The sequence below is a fragment of the Rana temporaria genome, chromosome 4 (genome assembly GCF_905171775.1).
Source record: "Rana temporaria chromosome 4, aRanTem1.1, whole genome shotgun sequence".
Classification (NCBI taxonomy): Eukaryota; Metazoa; Chordata; class Amphibia; order Anura; family Ranidae; genus Rana; species Rana temporaria.
The window spans coordinates 291,105,615-291,120,398 of record NC_053492.1 but is presented as its reverse complement, the minus strand read 5'-3'; the positions used below and the strand labels follow the sequence as shown (position 1 = coordinate 291,120,398).

Sequence of the window (14,784 nt, the reverse complement as noted above, 5' to 3'; positions counted from 1 at the left end):
AATTTTCCACTTCGTTAAAGGTGCCCTATCTTTGCGACGGAAAACTAACACTCGCGGCGACGTAACGACGGGAAAAAGCTTTGTGGATGGCCGTAACTCCTAATTTGCATACCCGACGCTGGTTTACGACGCAAACTCCCCCCAGCAGCGGCCGCGGTACTGCATCATAAGATCCGACAGTGTAAAACTATTACACCTGTCGGATCTTATGGCTATCTATGCGTAACTGATTCTATGAATCAGTCGCATAGATAGAACAACAGATACGACGGCATATCAGGAGATACGCCCTCGTATCTGCATTGTGAATCTGGCCCTTTAATCTTTAGGTACATCCCTGTGGACCTCTATAAGCAATACAAACACGCTAATAATTACAACCAATAACTGATTGTCATGACCCATAAAACAATTTGCATATACTATACCTCACAACAAGCCACTGTCTGTCCACATAGAGATTAACTTTGTCAATACGTATATTGTTGGCATAGTGGAATCGTTTAGGTAGGTCTTGCTTCAAGTAAGGCTTAAAATGCTGGTCCGGTTTTCGGCACTGTCAAAATACAGCAAATCATAAATTATTTTGCCAAAGTAGTGTGAGTAGCCCTCTGTTATGACTCACTGCCTGTTTATTCGACTTCAGTAGAAGGTCCTGATAGCCACCCACCGATAGTTCTTCTGTGCACCATTACATGACATGCTGCTAAAAGTTTATTTTTATTTTTTATTTCACTAGCTGCGTAGATACATTTATATCAATAATTATATTAAAAGGATTCAAAAGGAGGGATGGCTAGTGTTAATTTAAAATAACCAGAGGCCTACATCCCCAATAGATAACTGAGTATACATAGAAAATGGCCCCAGGGACTTTACAGGCGAAGTAGCTGTGTAAAATCATAACATGATTTTATTAACCATACTTATTAAAATCAATAAAAATAGAAAGCTAAATATGAATATATAGACCCAATACAACAATCATGTTAACCTGACACAAGACCTGCCCCATAAAGAGGGAACATTATATAAAAAAAAACACCTTCCCTCACATAATGCATAGAGGGCTGAAGCAATTACACCCAAATGAATTAAGCAAGACATCATAGTCAATGCTATATCCTGGCCTAGGATAACAAGGCCCAGGCCTAGGGCAGCACTTTGAAGGGGGGCAGCATGGAAAGTCTCCGCTGGCTTGCACTACACTGTTAGTGTAGCGCCAGTCTTATGGGGCAGAATGGGCTGAGAAGCAAATTTGTCTAGCGCCCCCATAAAGTGGCCGCACTGCTTCTGGTATGTGGGTGGCCAGCATTCCGCAACTGTGGGGGGGGGGGGGCGCTGCTTCTGATTTTGACTGTCTTATTATCCTGGACCACAAACCTTCCTCACTGTGCCATATGTTTTCTGCTGCACCATTGGCATGGTTATATCTTCTTAGTCCTCTCCATAAAATTATCAAAAATTTGTTGCCTATAGTTCTACTTTAAGCATGCTTTTATTTTTTATTTTGGATAGAGTACGGGAGGGTTATTGTGATGGACTTTTTACCTATATGCTTCAGTTTAATCCTCCCTGCTTGTTTAAGGCTGTTAATTGTATTTACTCTTCTGCAGCTAGCCCTGTTTCAAATGTTAATTGTTCTAGCCCTGTGGTTACTGGTTACTGTGATTAGATAAGTGGCTCATGTTAATTATGCTGATTGCTTCATTGTGGTAATTATCTCTCTATATGCGGTGCCGAACCGGCTAGATACTGAGTAGTTCAAAGAAATATCTTTATTTCAAAGGAGCTGTATTGAAGACCCCCCACTGTGTGAGGGGGGGCGGAGATTTGTCATTGTAACAGTTGTAACCACATATAAGCTCTGGTTTCTTACGATTAAAACTCTGTGTTGTTCAAGCAGTAAGCTGGTCTCATGTGTGGCTTTCTGGGCGATTCCAGGGATATCCCTCCTCGTGGAATATTGGGGTGATTTTCGTTATGGGAAGAAGGGAACGTTGACGGGGATATCATACCGATACCGTCACAGTTATAACCTCTGTCAGTTTATTTTTTACCACCCCTGTCCCATTGCAGAGATTTTCCTCCACTTCCTGCCTGACACAGCCAAACAGGAAGTGAGAGGAAATCTATGCAAATTAAGGGAACCCATTGTCCCCACTCAAAAATGTCAGATTTAAATTTAAATAGCAAGGGGTATGGCCTTGACAGAAAGGAGTGGGTCATATTTAAATTAAGGGGTGCACGTGTTTAGTCAGGCCTAGGGTAGCACAAAACCTAAATACACTACCGATCATAGTAAGAGCAGCCAATTGTTTAAAAAAATCCCACCACAGCTGAGGAACCATGCACACATCACACCAAGCCAGGGCACATCCTCAGAGACCACATGAGCCCAGGCAGTCAAATATGCAAGGTGTAAGGTCCAGAGTACATAGTGATAGTAATGGTCTCCTCCAGTAATGTCATACAGGTTTCTCAGTTGTGGAGGAATTTTTTTAACATTTGAATGCTCTTACTATGATGTTTTGCTTTAATAATACATTTTCATTTACCTGTTACTTGAGACCCTTCATAGACTCCCCGAAGAAGAAGAAAGGGGTTTAACCTCCAAATGCATCGGGTGTCATTGCTCGAGCCCCCTATGTATTATGTGAGGGAAGGGGGGCTTTCATTGCTTTCCCGCTTTGTGGGACAGGTCTTGGTTTAGAGCAGCCGTCACTAAATGGCGGCCCGCGGTCCGAGTCCGGCCCGGGTGGCGCTTCTGCCCGGACCGCCATGCCGCCAGTATAATTTTAAATGTCAGCGTTGGTTTGCTTGCTGGGGCCGCGGGTTTCCCCAGCAACCAGTGACGCTGAGAGCGGAGAAGACAGGCTTGCACTCACGATGGGACGTGACGTCACGTGCGTGCCCCGCCCCCTGCAGCTTGCGGGTCCACTCCTGGCTCTCTTTGTGAGATTGGGGCGTGACGTCCCGTGCGCGCCCCGCCCCCTACTACTCGCGGTCCCGGGCTCGCCATATCGCACAGCTTTCGCCCATCTTGTATGCAAGGTATGTGACAAGTTAATTAGTTGTCACTAATGGGCATATTTATTATTGTGTACACTGCTGGGCATATTTCATTAATGGTCACGATGATGGGCACCTTTTTTTTATGTTAAGGGGCACTCTGATGGACGAATTTTATTTTAAGGGGCACTCTGATGGGTATATTTTTAATGTGCACACTGATGAGCATATTTTGTTAAGGGGCACACTGATGGACACATTTTGTTGTGCCCATCAGAGTACCCCTTAACATAAAATATGCCCATTAGTGTACCCATTAAAAATATAGCCATCAGCGTACCCCTTAAAATAAAATGTGCCCATCAGAGTGCCCTTTAACATAAAAGGTGCACATCAGCGTGACCCTTATTTTATGTTAAGGGCCATGCTGATGGGAACATTTTTTGTTAAGGGGCACTCTGATGGGCATATTTTATTTTAAGAGCAACACTGATGGGCACATTTTGTATTAAGGAGCACTCTGATGGGCAGATTTTATGTTAATATGAAATGTGCCCATCAGGATGTCCCTTAACATAAAACTTGTCCATTAGAGTGTCCCTTAACATAAAATGTGCCCATCGGCGTGACCCTTGTTTTATGTTAAGGGGCACGCTAATAGGCACATTTTATGTTAAGGGGGACTCTGATGGGCAGATTTTATGTTAATATGAAATGTGCCCATCAGGATGTCCCTTAACATAAAACTTGTCCATTAAAGTGTCCCTTAACATAAAATGTGCCCATCGGCGTGACCCTTATTTTATGTTAAGGGGCACGCTAATAGGCACATTTTATATTAAGGGGGACTCTGATGGGGACATCTGATGTAGTAAGGAAGCACTCTGATGGGAATGCCTGATGTAAATGAGCGCTGTGATGGGGACCCCTGATGTAAAGGGGTGCTTTGATGGGGACCCCTGATGTAAAGGGGCACTGTGATGGGGACCCCTGATGTAAAGGGGCACTGTGATGGGGACCCCTGATGTAAAGGGGCACTGTGATGGGGACCCCTGATGTAAAGGGGCGCTGTGATAGGGACACCTGATGTAAAGGGATGCTGTGATGGGGACACCTGATGTAAAGGGATGCTGTGATGGGGACACCTAATGTAAAGGGATGCTGTGATGGGGACCCCTGATGTAAAGGGATGCTGTGATGGGGACACCTAATGTAAAGGGATGCTGTGATGGGGACCCCTGATGTAAAGGGATTCTGTGATGGGGACTCCTGATGTAAAGGGATGCTGTGATGGGGACACCTAATGTAAAGGGATGCTGTGATGGGGACACCTAATGTAAAGGGATGCTGTGATGGGGACCCCTGATGTAAAGGGATTCTGTGATGGGGACACCTGATGTAAAGGGATTCTGTGATGGGGACACCTGATGTAAAGGGGCGCTGTGATAGGGACACCTGATGTAAAGGGGCGCTGTGATGGGGACACCTGATGTAAAGGGGCGCTGTGATGGGGAAAAATGGGGACTTGAGATTCGGACCTCGGCCCAAAGAAAATTTTAGTGACCGGACATCCTTGAAATTTAATTCAAGACCCCTGGTTTAGAGTAACTCATTGTTGTATTGGGTTTATATATTCATATTTAGCTTGCTGCTTTTATTTTATTTTTTAATGAGTATGGTTAATAAAATCATGGTATAGTTTTGCCTGTAAAGTCCCTGGACTGGGACCATTTTCTATCTATACTTTAATATCAATAATTATGGTTCCCTAAAACTCTGATAATGCCTATAACATAAAAATTACATGATGGATCCAAGTTTAGATAAAATAGGAATGCTGTAAAATAATTTATCTGCTAATTTACTAAGCCTTATATGCCAGCTTGCAATGGAAACATTTAGCAATGACCTTTTGCTAATGTATTCCAGTATCTCTTATTTCCAAGCTCTGCTAAATGTGGTTTATTAAGACATTGTTGTATTCTTTTATGGGTGATTTACTAATGGTGAACATCTCTTGCTTGTTCCAACATAGATCTACCATAAATCCAATTAGTAAAAAAAAATAAAAAATTGGACTTCTATGTGTAAATATACAGTAAAACCTTGGTTTGAGAGTAACTTGGTTTGAGAGCATTTTGCAAGACAAACAAAATGTTTTAATACATTTTGCCTTGATGTACAAGCGATGTCTTGATATAAGAGTAGCGTTATGTCACAACTGAGTATAAAAAAGAACAGAGGAGCCTCTAAGTGTAGCAATATGGTTACATTTAATGAAGGTTCAACATTTAGCAACTTATTGCTACACTTAGAGGCTCCTCTCTTCTCTTTTATATCCTGTAAAAAAAATCTTTGATATACAAGTGCTTTGGATTACAAGCAAGTTTCTGGAACTAATGATGCTTGCAAACCAAGGTTTTACTGTATTTTAACTTTGTTTCAATCTTTTTAGATCTTCAGATATCTTTAAAATTAACACTTGGTGGCCAGAAGATCATCAGCATATTACTAAGGAGAAATGGTTGACTGCGACCTGGATCAAGCGACAGTTTTTTTTTTTTTTTCACAAGATTTTATTGACAGTTCTATCCAAACCCCCAGCCAGCCCCCAGTGCAGGCCCCCTCCCTTCTCTGCAGTGATTGGTTGTTAACAGTTCCAGAGTCCTAACAACCAATGGTGTCACATACATGCAACGTCCCCAGCATCACAAGAGAAGGAAGTGGAACTTCCTACATCTAGACCTACAGCCTGCTCTGCCTCCCAGCTCTTGCCCTGTGCCACCCTGGTGCTAAAAGGTGCTATGCAGGCACTCTTATGGGGATACCTAATGTAAAGTAGTACTGGGGTGAGGACAACTGATTTAAGGAGGCATTCTGATAGGGAGACTTGAAGTAAGGAAGGAATTCTGATGGGAATGCTCTGATGGGGACAAATGATGCAAGTGATCACTCTGATGGGGACCCCAGATGTAAGGGGGGCACTCTGATGGGGTCCCCTGATGTAAGGGGGCACTCTGATGGGGACCCCTGATGTAAGGGGGGGCACTCTGATGGGGACCCCTGATGTAAGGGGGGCACGCTGATGAAGAAACCTGATGTATGGAGGCACTCCGAAGATTTAAAAAATATTTGTTGGCAATGTTATCGAAAATTTGTACATTGTTTTTTTTTTTTTTTTTTTTTTTAATGACTAAATATGTACTAGGATCATTTTGAAAAAATCGTTTTGATTTAAGCTTTTGTTGATTGCAACTATTTAAGGCATCTACAGGCTATGCAAAAACGTCATTAAATCTGCATTTGAATTTTGTTGTGAATGTTTAGAAACACTTTAGAATCCCCAGTAAATGTTTTATGGTACTAACATACCAGAATTCAGCTAATAAGGAAATTGACAGTCGTGACGAAAACTTTTGTTTCGTTGGCAGTACATTCCCAGAGAGATATCTTTTTTTTTTTTTTTTTTTTTTTTTTGAAAATTCTTTTTATTAGGTTTTTGCACACAAAAACAACACATACAGGCGGGCAACATACCCACCACAAAAGCGGCCGCGCAGGGCCGAAAACACATTTACATAGGGAAAACACAGTTCCCTGAGCACCGTCTCCCCCCCCCCCCCCCGACCAACACCCTCCCCCACAACCCTTGCATACAGGAGTTTTGTGTATATTTGATCTAACAACCTTGAAATGAGAAATCTTGCATAGTTGCAATCACAAAATACAGTAATCAATTGACTTAGAGGTCTAACCCACCGTTACCGGACTGTCTAGCCATGCCTGCCAAACCTTTGTAAACTTTTTCCCACAACCTCTTGATCTGTATGTGGCCCTGTACAGGTGAATTACTGAGTTTACTAGTCCCTTCCAGTACTCTAGCGTGGGAGCAGCAGACTTTTTCCATCTCAGTAAGATAGCTTTCCTGCCATAAAAAAGCCCTATATTTATCAAGGTGCGATGGGCCAAGGAGGGAGCAACCTCCTGGACCAATCCCAGGAGACAGACTCTAGCCGTCAAGGGGACCGGTATGCTGAGAACCTCTGACAAACACTCCACCACCCCTGTCCAGAAAGTTTTTATGAGGGGGCATGTCCAGAAAATGTGTTCCGAATCCGCTGGAGAGAATACACACCTCCAGCATTGACTGCTAGTCGATGGGTATACTCGGGATAACCTAGCAGGAGTATAATAAATACGGTGTAGAAACTTAAAGTGAATTAAGCGATCCCTAGCTGAGACTAAATGTTTGAAGGGATGATCCCACATATCCTCCCAGTCTTCGCCTTGAATGTCTGGAACTTCCCTCTCCCAACGCTCTCTACATCTGGTGACTCCTATGGGTGTCTTTGTGAACAATGCTTTGTATACTGTGGACAAAGTCTTGGGCAGTTCTTCATTTCCCAAGAGACCCTCCAGTTTCGAGGGCAGAGATTCCACCCTGCGATCTCCGAACTGCGCCTGAAAGGCATGGCGCAGTTGTAGGTATCTGAAGAAAAAAGAATTCGGGAGACCATGCCTATCTTTCAACTGGTCAAAGGTAATGAGCTCACCCTCTCTGGTGATATGCTCTAGCAACTTAACTCCCCCACAAGCCCAAATCATTGGGTCCGGGAGGGAGCAAAAGTCCGATAAATTGGGGTTTAGCCATAGAGGAGCCGAGGGGGACACACCCGAGTAGGAGGGTGACATCAGGACCGTGGCAGTCTCCCACGCTCTGATAGTCGCCTTCATGGAAGTGGTGATAGGTAGGGAGGATTTCGGGCCCCTATAGAGGGCCAACCGTAAGCTTTCATACGAACCTAATAGTGCGGCCTCCAGTACAGTGGCCGTGTCTCCCTCATCCGCCAGCAGCCACCTCCTGGCGAACACCATCTGGCCAGCCAGATAGTATTTCTGCCAGTCGGGAAGCGCCAGCCCTCCTTGTCCCCATGGTTCCTGTAGAACCCTGATGCTAATCCTGGGTGCCCGGGGTGACCAAATGAAAGCCCCAATTAAACCATTCAGCTTGGTGAAAAAAGATTTTGGTATCCAAGTTGGAGAGTGTCGCAGGAAATAAAGAAGTACTGGTAAAAACTTCATTTTAAATAAACTGACTCTACCTACCAATGAGAGAGGCAGCTTTTTCCAGGCCTGTATTTTCTGTTTCAGGGACTCCACTGCCGGGAGGAGATTCAGGGGCATATAATCATATATATTGGCGGTAACCTTCACCCCCAAATAGGTGAGGGAGGAGACCCAGATCAGCGGCAATGTGTCATCCCTTCGCGACTGGGCCTCCGGGCCCAGAGGGAGGATAGACGACTTGCCCCAGTTCACTCGTAACCCCGAAAAAGATGCAAATCTGTCCAGGATCCGCAAGGCCGCCTTAAGCGACGACCCCGGGTCTCGGAGAAACAGGAACAAGTCGTCTGCATAAAGCGCAACAGATTCCATGATGGAGCCAACCCTAATTCCTCCCACCTCATCCGAACGCCTGAGGGCCCTGGCGATGGGTTCCATCATTAAGGCAAAAAGGAACGGGGAGAGGGGACACCCCTGCCTCGTGCCCCTGCCTATTGTGAAAAAGGAGGATACCCTGAACCCCAATCGGACAGCCGTCCGTGGGTCAGCGTATAAAAGTCGAATCCATTGGCGGAAGCCTGGGCCGAAACCCATTCCCTCCAATACCGCATGCATGTAGTGCCAATCAACCGAATCGAATGCTTTTTCGATGTCAATGGAAACAATCACTTTGGCTAAACAGTCAGAATTATCCAGTTGGATATGCGTGAACAGCCTCCTTAAATTTGTGTCCGTTGACATGCCTGGCATGAAACCCGTTTGATCAATATCTACTATGGACGCTATAACTTTTGCTAATCTCGAGGCCAATACCTTGGTTAAAATTTTTAAATCCGCATTTAAAAGCGCTATGGGGCGATAGGAGGAACAAGCTAGTGGATCCTTACCGGGTTTCAGGAGGAGCACCATGTATGCCTCTTTCATGGAGTCCGGCAAGGCTCCCCTCTCCCAGCAGTGACTGAAAAGTTTATTAAGTCTAGGTGCTAGGTGTGAGCCAAACGACCTGTAGAAGTCCGCCGGGAACCCGTCCGGGCCCGGCGCCTTACACGGAGGGAAGGCCTGGATCGCTGCCTCTATTTCCAACACCGAGATAGGTTCGTCTAAAAATGCCGTATCTGAATCCGACAGACGCGGCAGCTCCACATCTTGCAACAACTCGTCTAAGTCAGCCGGGCTATATGCTGGAATGGGTGAGTACAAGGCTGCATAATAATCCACAAACTCCCCCAAGATTTTCTCAGGATCAGTGATCAGGTCTCCTCCCCCACCCCTCACCACAGGAACACTGACCGTTGTTTTTTGTTCCGCCGCCAAGTTGGCTAAGAGCTTCCCATTTTTCCAGAGAGATATCTTTGATCTCATGCAATAAATAGCTGCGGTTGCTACAATCTGTTCACTAACTGTTCCATGGAATCTCAAAAGGAAATTTCTCAATATATTACCATTATCAAATTAGACTGCATAAGGATGAATCGCCAGCTGTGACTATTATATCCTGAAATCTGGCACCAGCGGCTAAATCTCCCCTACTGGGGAGAGTAACCCTGTATGTGTCCCAGTAATAAATGTCTCCAAGAAGAACAATGAGAGGAAATCCTACATTGTAGAGTTGTCCCCAGCACAAGAGGTAAGGGGAAATCTTCCAATTGGGACATCTTTTCCAGCGACAACTCAGACTGACTTTTTCCATCGGAAATTCCGATCGTGTGTTGCCCCACCTGAGTTTTTTCATCGGAAATTCCAATGAATTCCATCGGAGTTTAGATATAGAACATGTTCTATTTTTCTCCGATGGAATTCCGATGTGATTTGGCCGGGCAAAAGCCGATCGCGTGTATGCGGCATAACTGTCTGAAAGTGGAATTACTCTAAATTTTGGAGATTCTCAAACTTCCTGTTGCATCTTGTGGACAGGAAGTGGAGAGAAATTTTCCCCAATGGTACAGACAACAAAAAAGATGACATCGGCACATGCAGATATAGTGAATACCTACTAAACAGTTCAATTTTACAAGATATTCCCGGTACCTACAGGTAAGGTAAAAGTGGTAGTACAGGGTTTACAACCACTTTAAAAAAGGTAAAAATGTCCAGCCTTTAGAACCACTTTAAAAACATATAAAATGTCAAGTGTTCCTTATAAATCTGTTTAGCACACAATATGCATTAGGCTTACATGACCTCTTGTGGAATTTGCGGTAACTACAATAGACTAAACATTTCTGCTCCCTTTTGAAGATCTACTGCTATAAACTGAACCCAACATATATTTTCTAGAGTAAAAAAATAAAAATCTGTTTGAACATTTTGTGATAATAAAACTCTTAAACCTTTACAAAATAATGTTGTGTGCAGAAAACAATTACACTCAGATCAAATATCAAAAGAAAAAAATGATTTACTAAAGGTAAATTTACTCTCACTCACACTTTAATAAGCTTAATAAATGCAGTGAAATTTCAGTTTGCAAATACCCAATCATGTGCAAGAAAAAGAAAATGCATTTTGCTTGCACACGATTGGATGATGGAAATCACTAAGCTCTGGGGAAGATCCCCTTGCAAAGTAAACATACTGGGGCAGATTCACGTACCTCGGCGCATATCTCCGCCGGGTGCAGCGTATCTAAGATACACTACGCCGCCATAACTTATTTTTTTTTTCGAATCCTCAAAGAACTCGCGCCGTAAGTTACGGCGGCTAAGTGTATCTTTGGCGGCGTAAGGGCGCGGAATTAAAATGGATGTGATGGGGGCGTGTTTTATGTAAATACGTCGTGACCCGACGTAAACAACGTTTTTTTTTTAACGGTGCATGCACCGTCCGTGGGGGTATCCCAGTGCGCATGCTCGAAATTAAACTGGAACAAGCCAATGCTTACGACGGTGACGTCATTCTACGCAAATCCCTATTCGCGAACGACTTACGCAAATGACATAAAAAATTCAAAAGGCGACGCGGGAACGACGGACATACTTACCATTGAGTACGCCTCATAATAGCAGGGGTAACTATATGCCGGAAAAAGCCGAACGCAAACGACGTAAAAAAATGCGATGGCCAGGTGTACGTTCGTGGATCGCTGTAACAAGCTAATTTGCATACTCGACGCAGAATTAGACGGAAACGCCACCTAGCGGGCGCCGAAAAACTGCACCTAAGATCCGACAGCATACTAAGACGTATGCCTGTCGAATCGATCCGAGATGCAGTCGTATCTTGTTTTTTTGTGGATCTGCCCCCTTATTTAACTTTAGTAAATCAATCCCTGAAAGTGAAGAATCAGCAGTTCTCAAAAATGCCATCATCCCTATACTAGATATTAGTTCAGTAAGGCTTGTGGGTACCTCCATGTCCAGGATGCATAGGAGGATCTAATAAGGATGAGTTCCAGGTGGGACTGTCAGTAAAAGAGGTCCTGATTGACACTGTATGCCAGGTATGTTTAATATTCTGAACTATAAAAGTAAGTGAATGTTTTATGTTTTGGGCTATTTGCTTTAATATACCCTTTGGGCCCAATATGAAAAATTTAGCAGACGTTAGGGTTTTACAGTAAAATAATCTATAAATTTATGCAGATAGCACTATTATATTTACATCAAATAACATTCTATTCTAACAGCTGACTATTTTCTTTCTGTATGGCTGTTAATGTGTACAGTTTACAATATATTATTTCTAACGCTATGCATGTCCTTTTTTACACACACAATCACATATATGTAAGCATACTGTATAAGAAATGAAAGTACTCACTGTAAGGTTTTTCACAACTCCTTCAGAATCAACTGTAAAAAAAAAAAAAAGATACAATACCTTTAACAAAAGCCATAGTTACTGCAAGTAAGCATTGCCTATATAAAAAAAAACATTTTTCAAATATAAGCAAGCCAACAGAAATTTGTAAAGGCATATTTTAACATTTCTGATTTTAAGCACATTAGTGTTGAGTTTATTTATTACAGGTACTTATATAGTGCTGTCAATTTACGTAGCACTTTACATATAGATTGTACATTCACAACAGTCCCTGCCCTAAAGGAGCTTACAATCTAAGGTCTCTAACTCACATTCATACATACACATACTAGGGCCAATTTAGACAGGAGCCAATTAACATAGCAGCATGTCTTTGGAGTGTGGGAGGAAATGGCAGTACCCAGAGGAAACCCATGCAGGCCCAGGAAGAACATGCAAACTCTGTGCAGGTAGTGCCATGGTTGGTATTCAAAGCCGACGGTCCCCTGCTAAGCGGAAGTGCTAACCACTTGATGTATTTGCTTTTTTTCCTTAGCAGCTCCAATCTTGTGGTCTCTTCCAACACTGATGGCAGTAACATTGTAACACTTGGCAATCTCAAACAGTCCCTTGGTATATGGGAAAGGTCTTTTGCAGCAATGCAGCTGTAAGGGTAAATAGCGAGTGGGGTCTGAGGAAAATCCAGGTTTGGGGACCATGTGACCACCGTTCCCTACAATTTGCCAAAAGGTCTGGGCCACCAATGACACAGGCGGTGGTATCTGGCCCTGTTTAGGCCCAAGCTCTATGTATGGTCAGACCCCTATGTATATGTCATGAAACAGAAAACTAATTTTTTGGAGCAAGAAGTTTGATCTTCTGGTCAAAGAATCTCAGCACAGGAAAGGTCAGTATGCAGACAAAATAAATCAGTTTACATAAGGAAGCATTATCTTTTGGGTTTAGGAGAAGATAAATGTAAGGACTAGGTAAAGGCTTACAGAGAGTGCTTTGGGTATTGCCAAAACCTAACCAGTGGCGGTGTTGTGCCGAGAAAGGTATCCGGTCGGATAATGCCCGCCCTGGACTGGGCAGGCGTAGCGCTTACGCAATAGGGAGAACAACGGAGCCGCCGAAAATCTCTGAACTAGAAAAGCTGTTCATCAGCTGCACACGACGCCTGCGCAATCAATACAACATTGTGCCGCACGCTTCCGATGCTCGTGCAACTCTGCAAGGGGCTGGTTATTTATTGAACATAGCAAGGGGCGATATAAGCATAATACAAATTTACTCTGGAAAGTATTGAAATTGCTTGTGTTATGTAGTTGCAAAGCCGCCCATCTACATTGAACTACCCGCCCTTATCAGCTCAGCCCATCATTGTAAAATACGGCCTCTTCTGTAGGCATTACACGCTTCTCAATAATACATCCGTGCACTCTGCCCATCATGCGGCCTCCCCTTTATACGTTCAATGAATAACCCGCCCCTTGCGGGTTGCACGAGTGTAGGAATGGTGCGGGAGCGTGCGGCACAATGTCGTATTGATTGCGCCGCATTGATCAGCCGTTCAAGTTCGGAGATTTTCGGCGGCTCCGTTGTGCTCCGTACTGCGCAAGCGCCGCGCCTGCGCAGTACAGGGTGGGCATTATACGACGGGGGACCTTTCTCTGCACAACACCGGTCTCCAGGTGCTGAAAGCTAATGCATAAGGGATAGCATTCTCTATGTTGCTACCTTTTTTTAAAAGGTAAATGGAAGGGCAGTTTATCAATGTTACTTAGCTATGATATTATTAACATTAGAGACTGAAATTAGTTCTACTTAATATATTTAAGCACAATCAGTAAGAAAATGGATTTACCATATGGCTTTTTGTAGCTTAGTAACACAGTTAGTAAATAAGCAGCTGTCCCCGACAGTTACCATCTACTGGACAAAGTTCAACATTTACTATAAAAAGGTAAGGTCATTTTGTTTTTACAGGTTCACTATACCGAAGCTGCAATTATAGGCTTAACCTGCTAATTAGAAATCAATCTTGCTGCTTAATGTCAATAAATCAGAATCGTACACATCACTGCTTACACGCAACATATGTCAGTGTATGAGCAGCGCTTGAAATGTCAAAACCTGAGCCCAGTAGTGACCTCTAGAATTGATTTTTTTTTTATTATCAAATTGTATTTATAAATGTTTTTCTATAGACACAAGTTCAATTGTGACTTATATACAAATACAGTCTAATACAGCTCCAGGTCATGAAGAAAGCAGTGAGAAGTTACATAGAATCATAGCCTGCCTGATATCATTACCCAGTTCACTGTGAAGGTAGCAATTTAAAGAATCAGGCCCATGAGGGAAATTAACTCACATTTTATTCTTTTTAAACAGTGGATAGAAGCGGTGTAGCCAGCCAACATGACTTGATACATTCAAGGACATACTCTTCACATTGTTAATAATGATTATAATGTTATACCAGCATTTTAGGTTTAGGGCATCACCATAAGAGGTGAATTAGATTACCCTTGGGATCGGGGCGTAGGCCAATAATTTAGAAAAAGACCGTAATTTCATATGCCCTGTGTATAATAACTAATTATGTTAACCTGACATAAAATCACACACATAGGTTGGACTTGATGGACTTTTTTTTAACCTTGCCTACTATGTAACCTGTAAGAGGGGGAGAGTGAAACAAGAGAAACTGTTTGTATTATTTCCTCCCATGTGTTGTCAGGTGTTGGGACAACATCTTGTTCCTGGATAATATACCTATATGCCTCCTTCCCCCACCCTCTTCCAGTGCCACATTTGTCACCTTTTGGGGGGGAGGGGGGAGCGGATACCTGTTTTTGACAGGTACCCCTCTTGACTTTCGAGAGATCTCGCCACAGCGAGATCACGCGGAGGTTCGGCCGTCCTCCTCCTTCACCTGCCGCATGCGCAGTAGGGAACCAG

The 14,784-nt window shown here is 43.4% G+C and overlaps 1 protein-coding gene across 2 annotated transcripts in view; it reads right to left on the bottom strand.

Annotated features, from left to right (window-relative positions):
* Positions 1-14,784, bottom strand: part of ENPP3 (ectonucleotide pyrophosphatase/phosphodiesterase 3) — a 144,726-nt gene that overhangs the window by 48,953 nt on the left and 80,989 nt on the right. For both annotated transcript variants that reach the window (XM_040350439.1, XM_040350440.1), the window contains exons 14-15: positions 11,836-11,867; positions 429-556 (exon numbers count right to left, since the gene is read on the bottom strand). In XM_040350439.1, the coding sequence (XP_040206373.1) occupies positions 429-556; positions 11,836-11,867 (160 nt within the window). The remainder of the gene's footprint in view (positions 1-428; positions 557-11,835; positions 11,868-14,784) is intronic.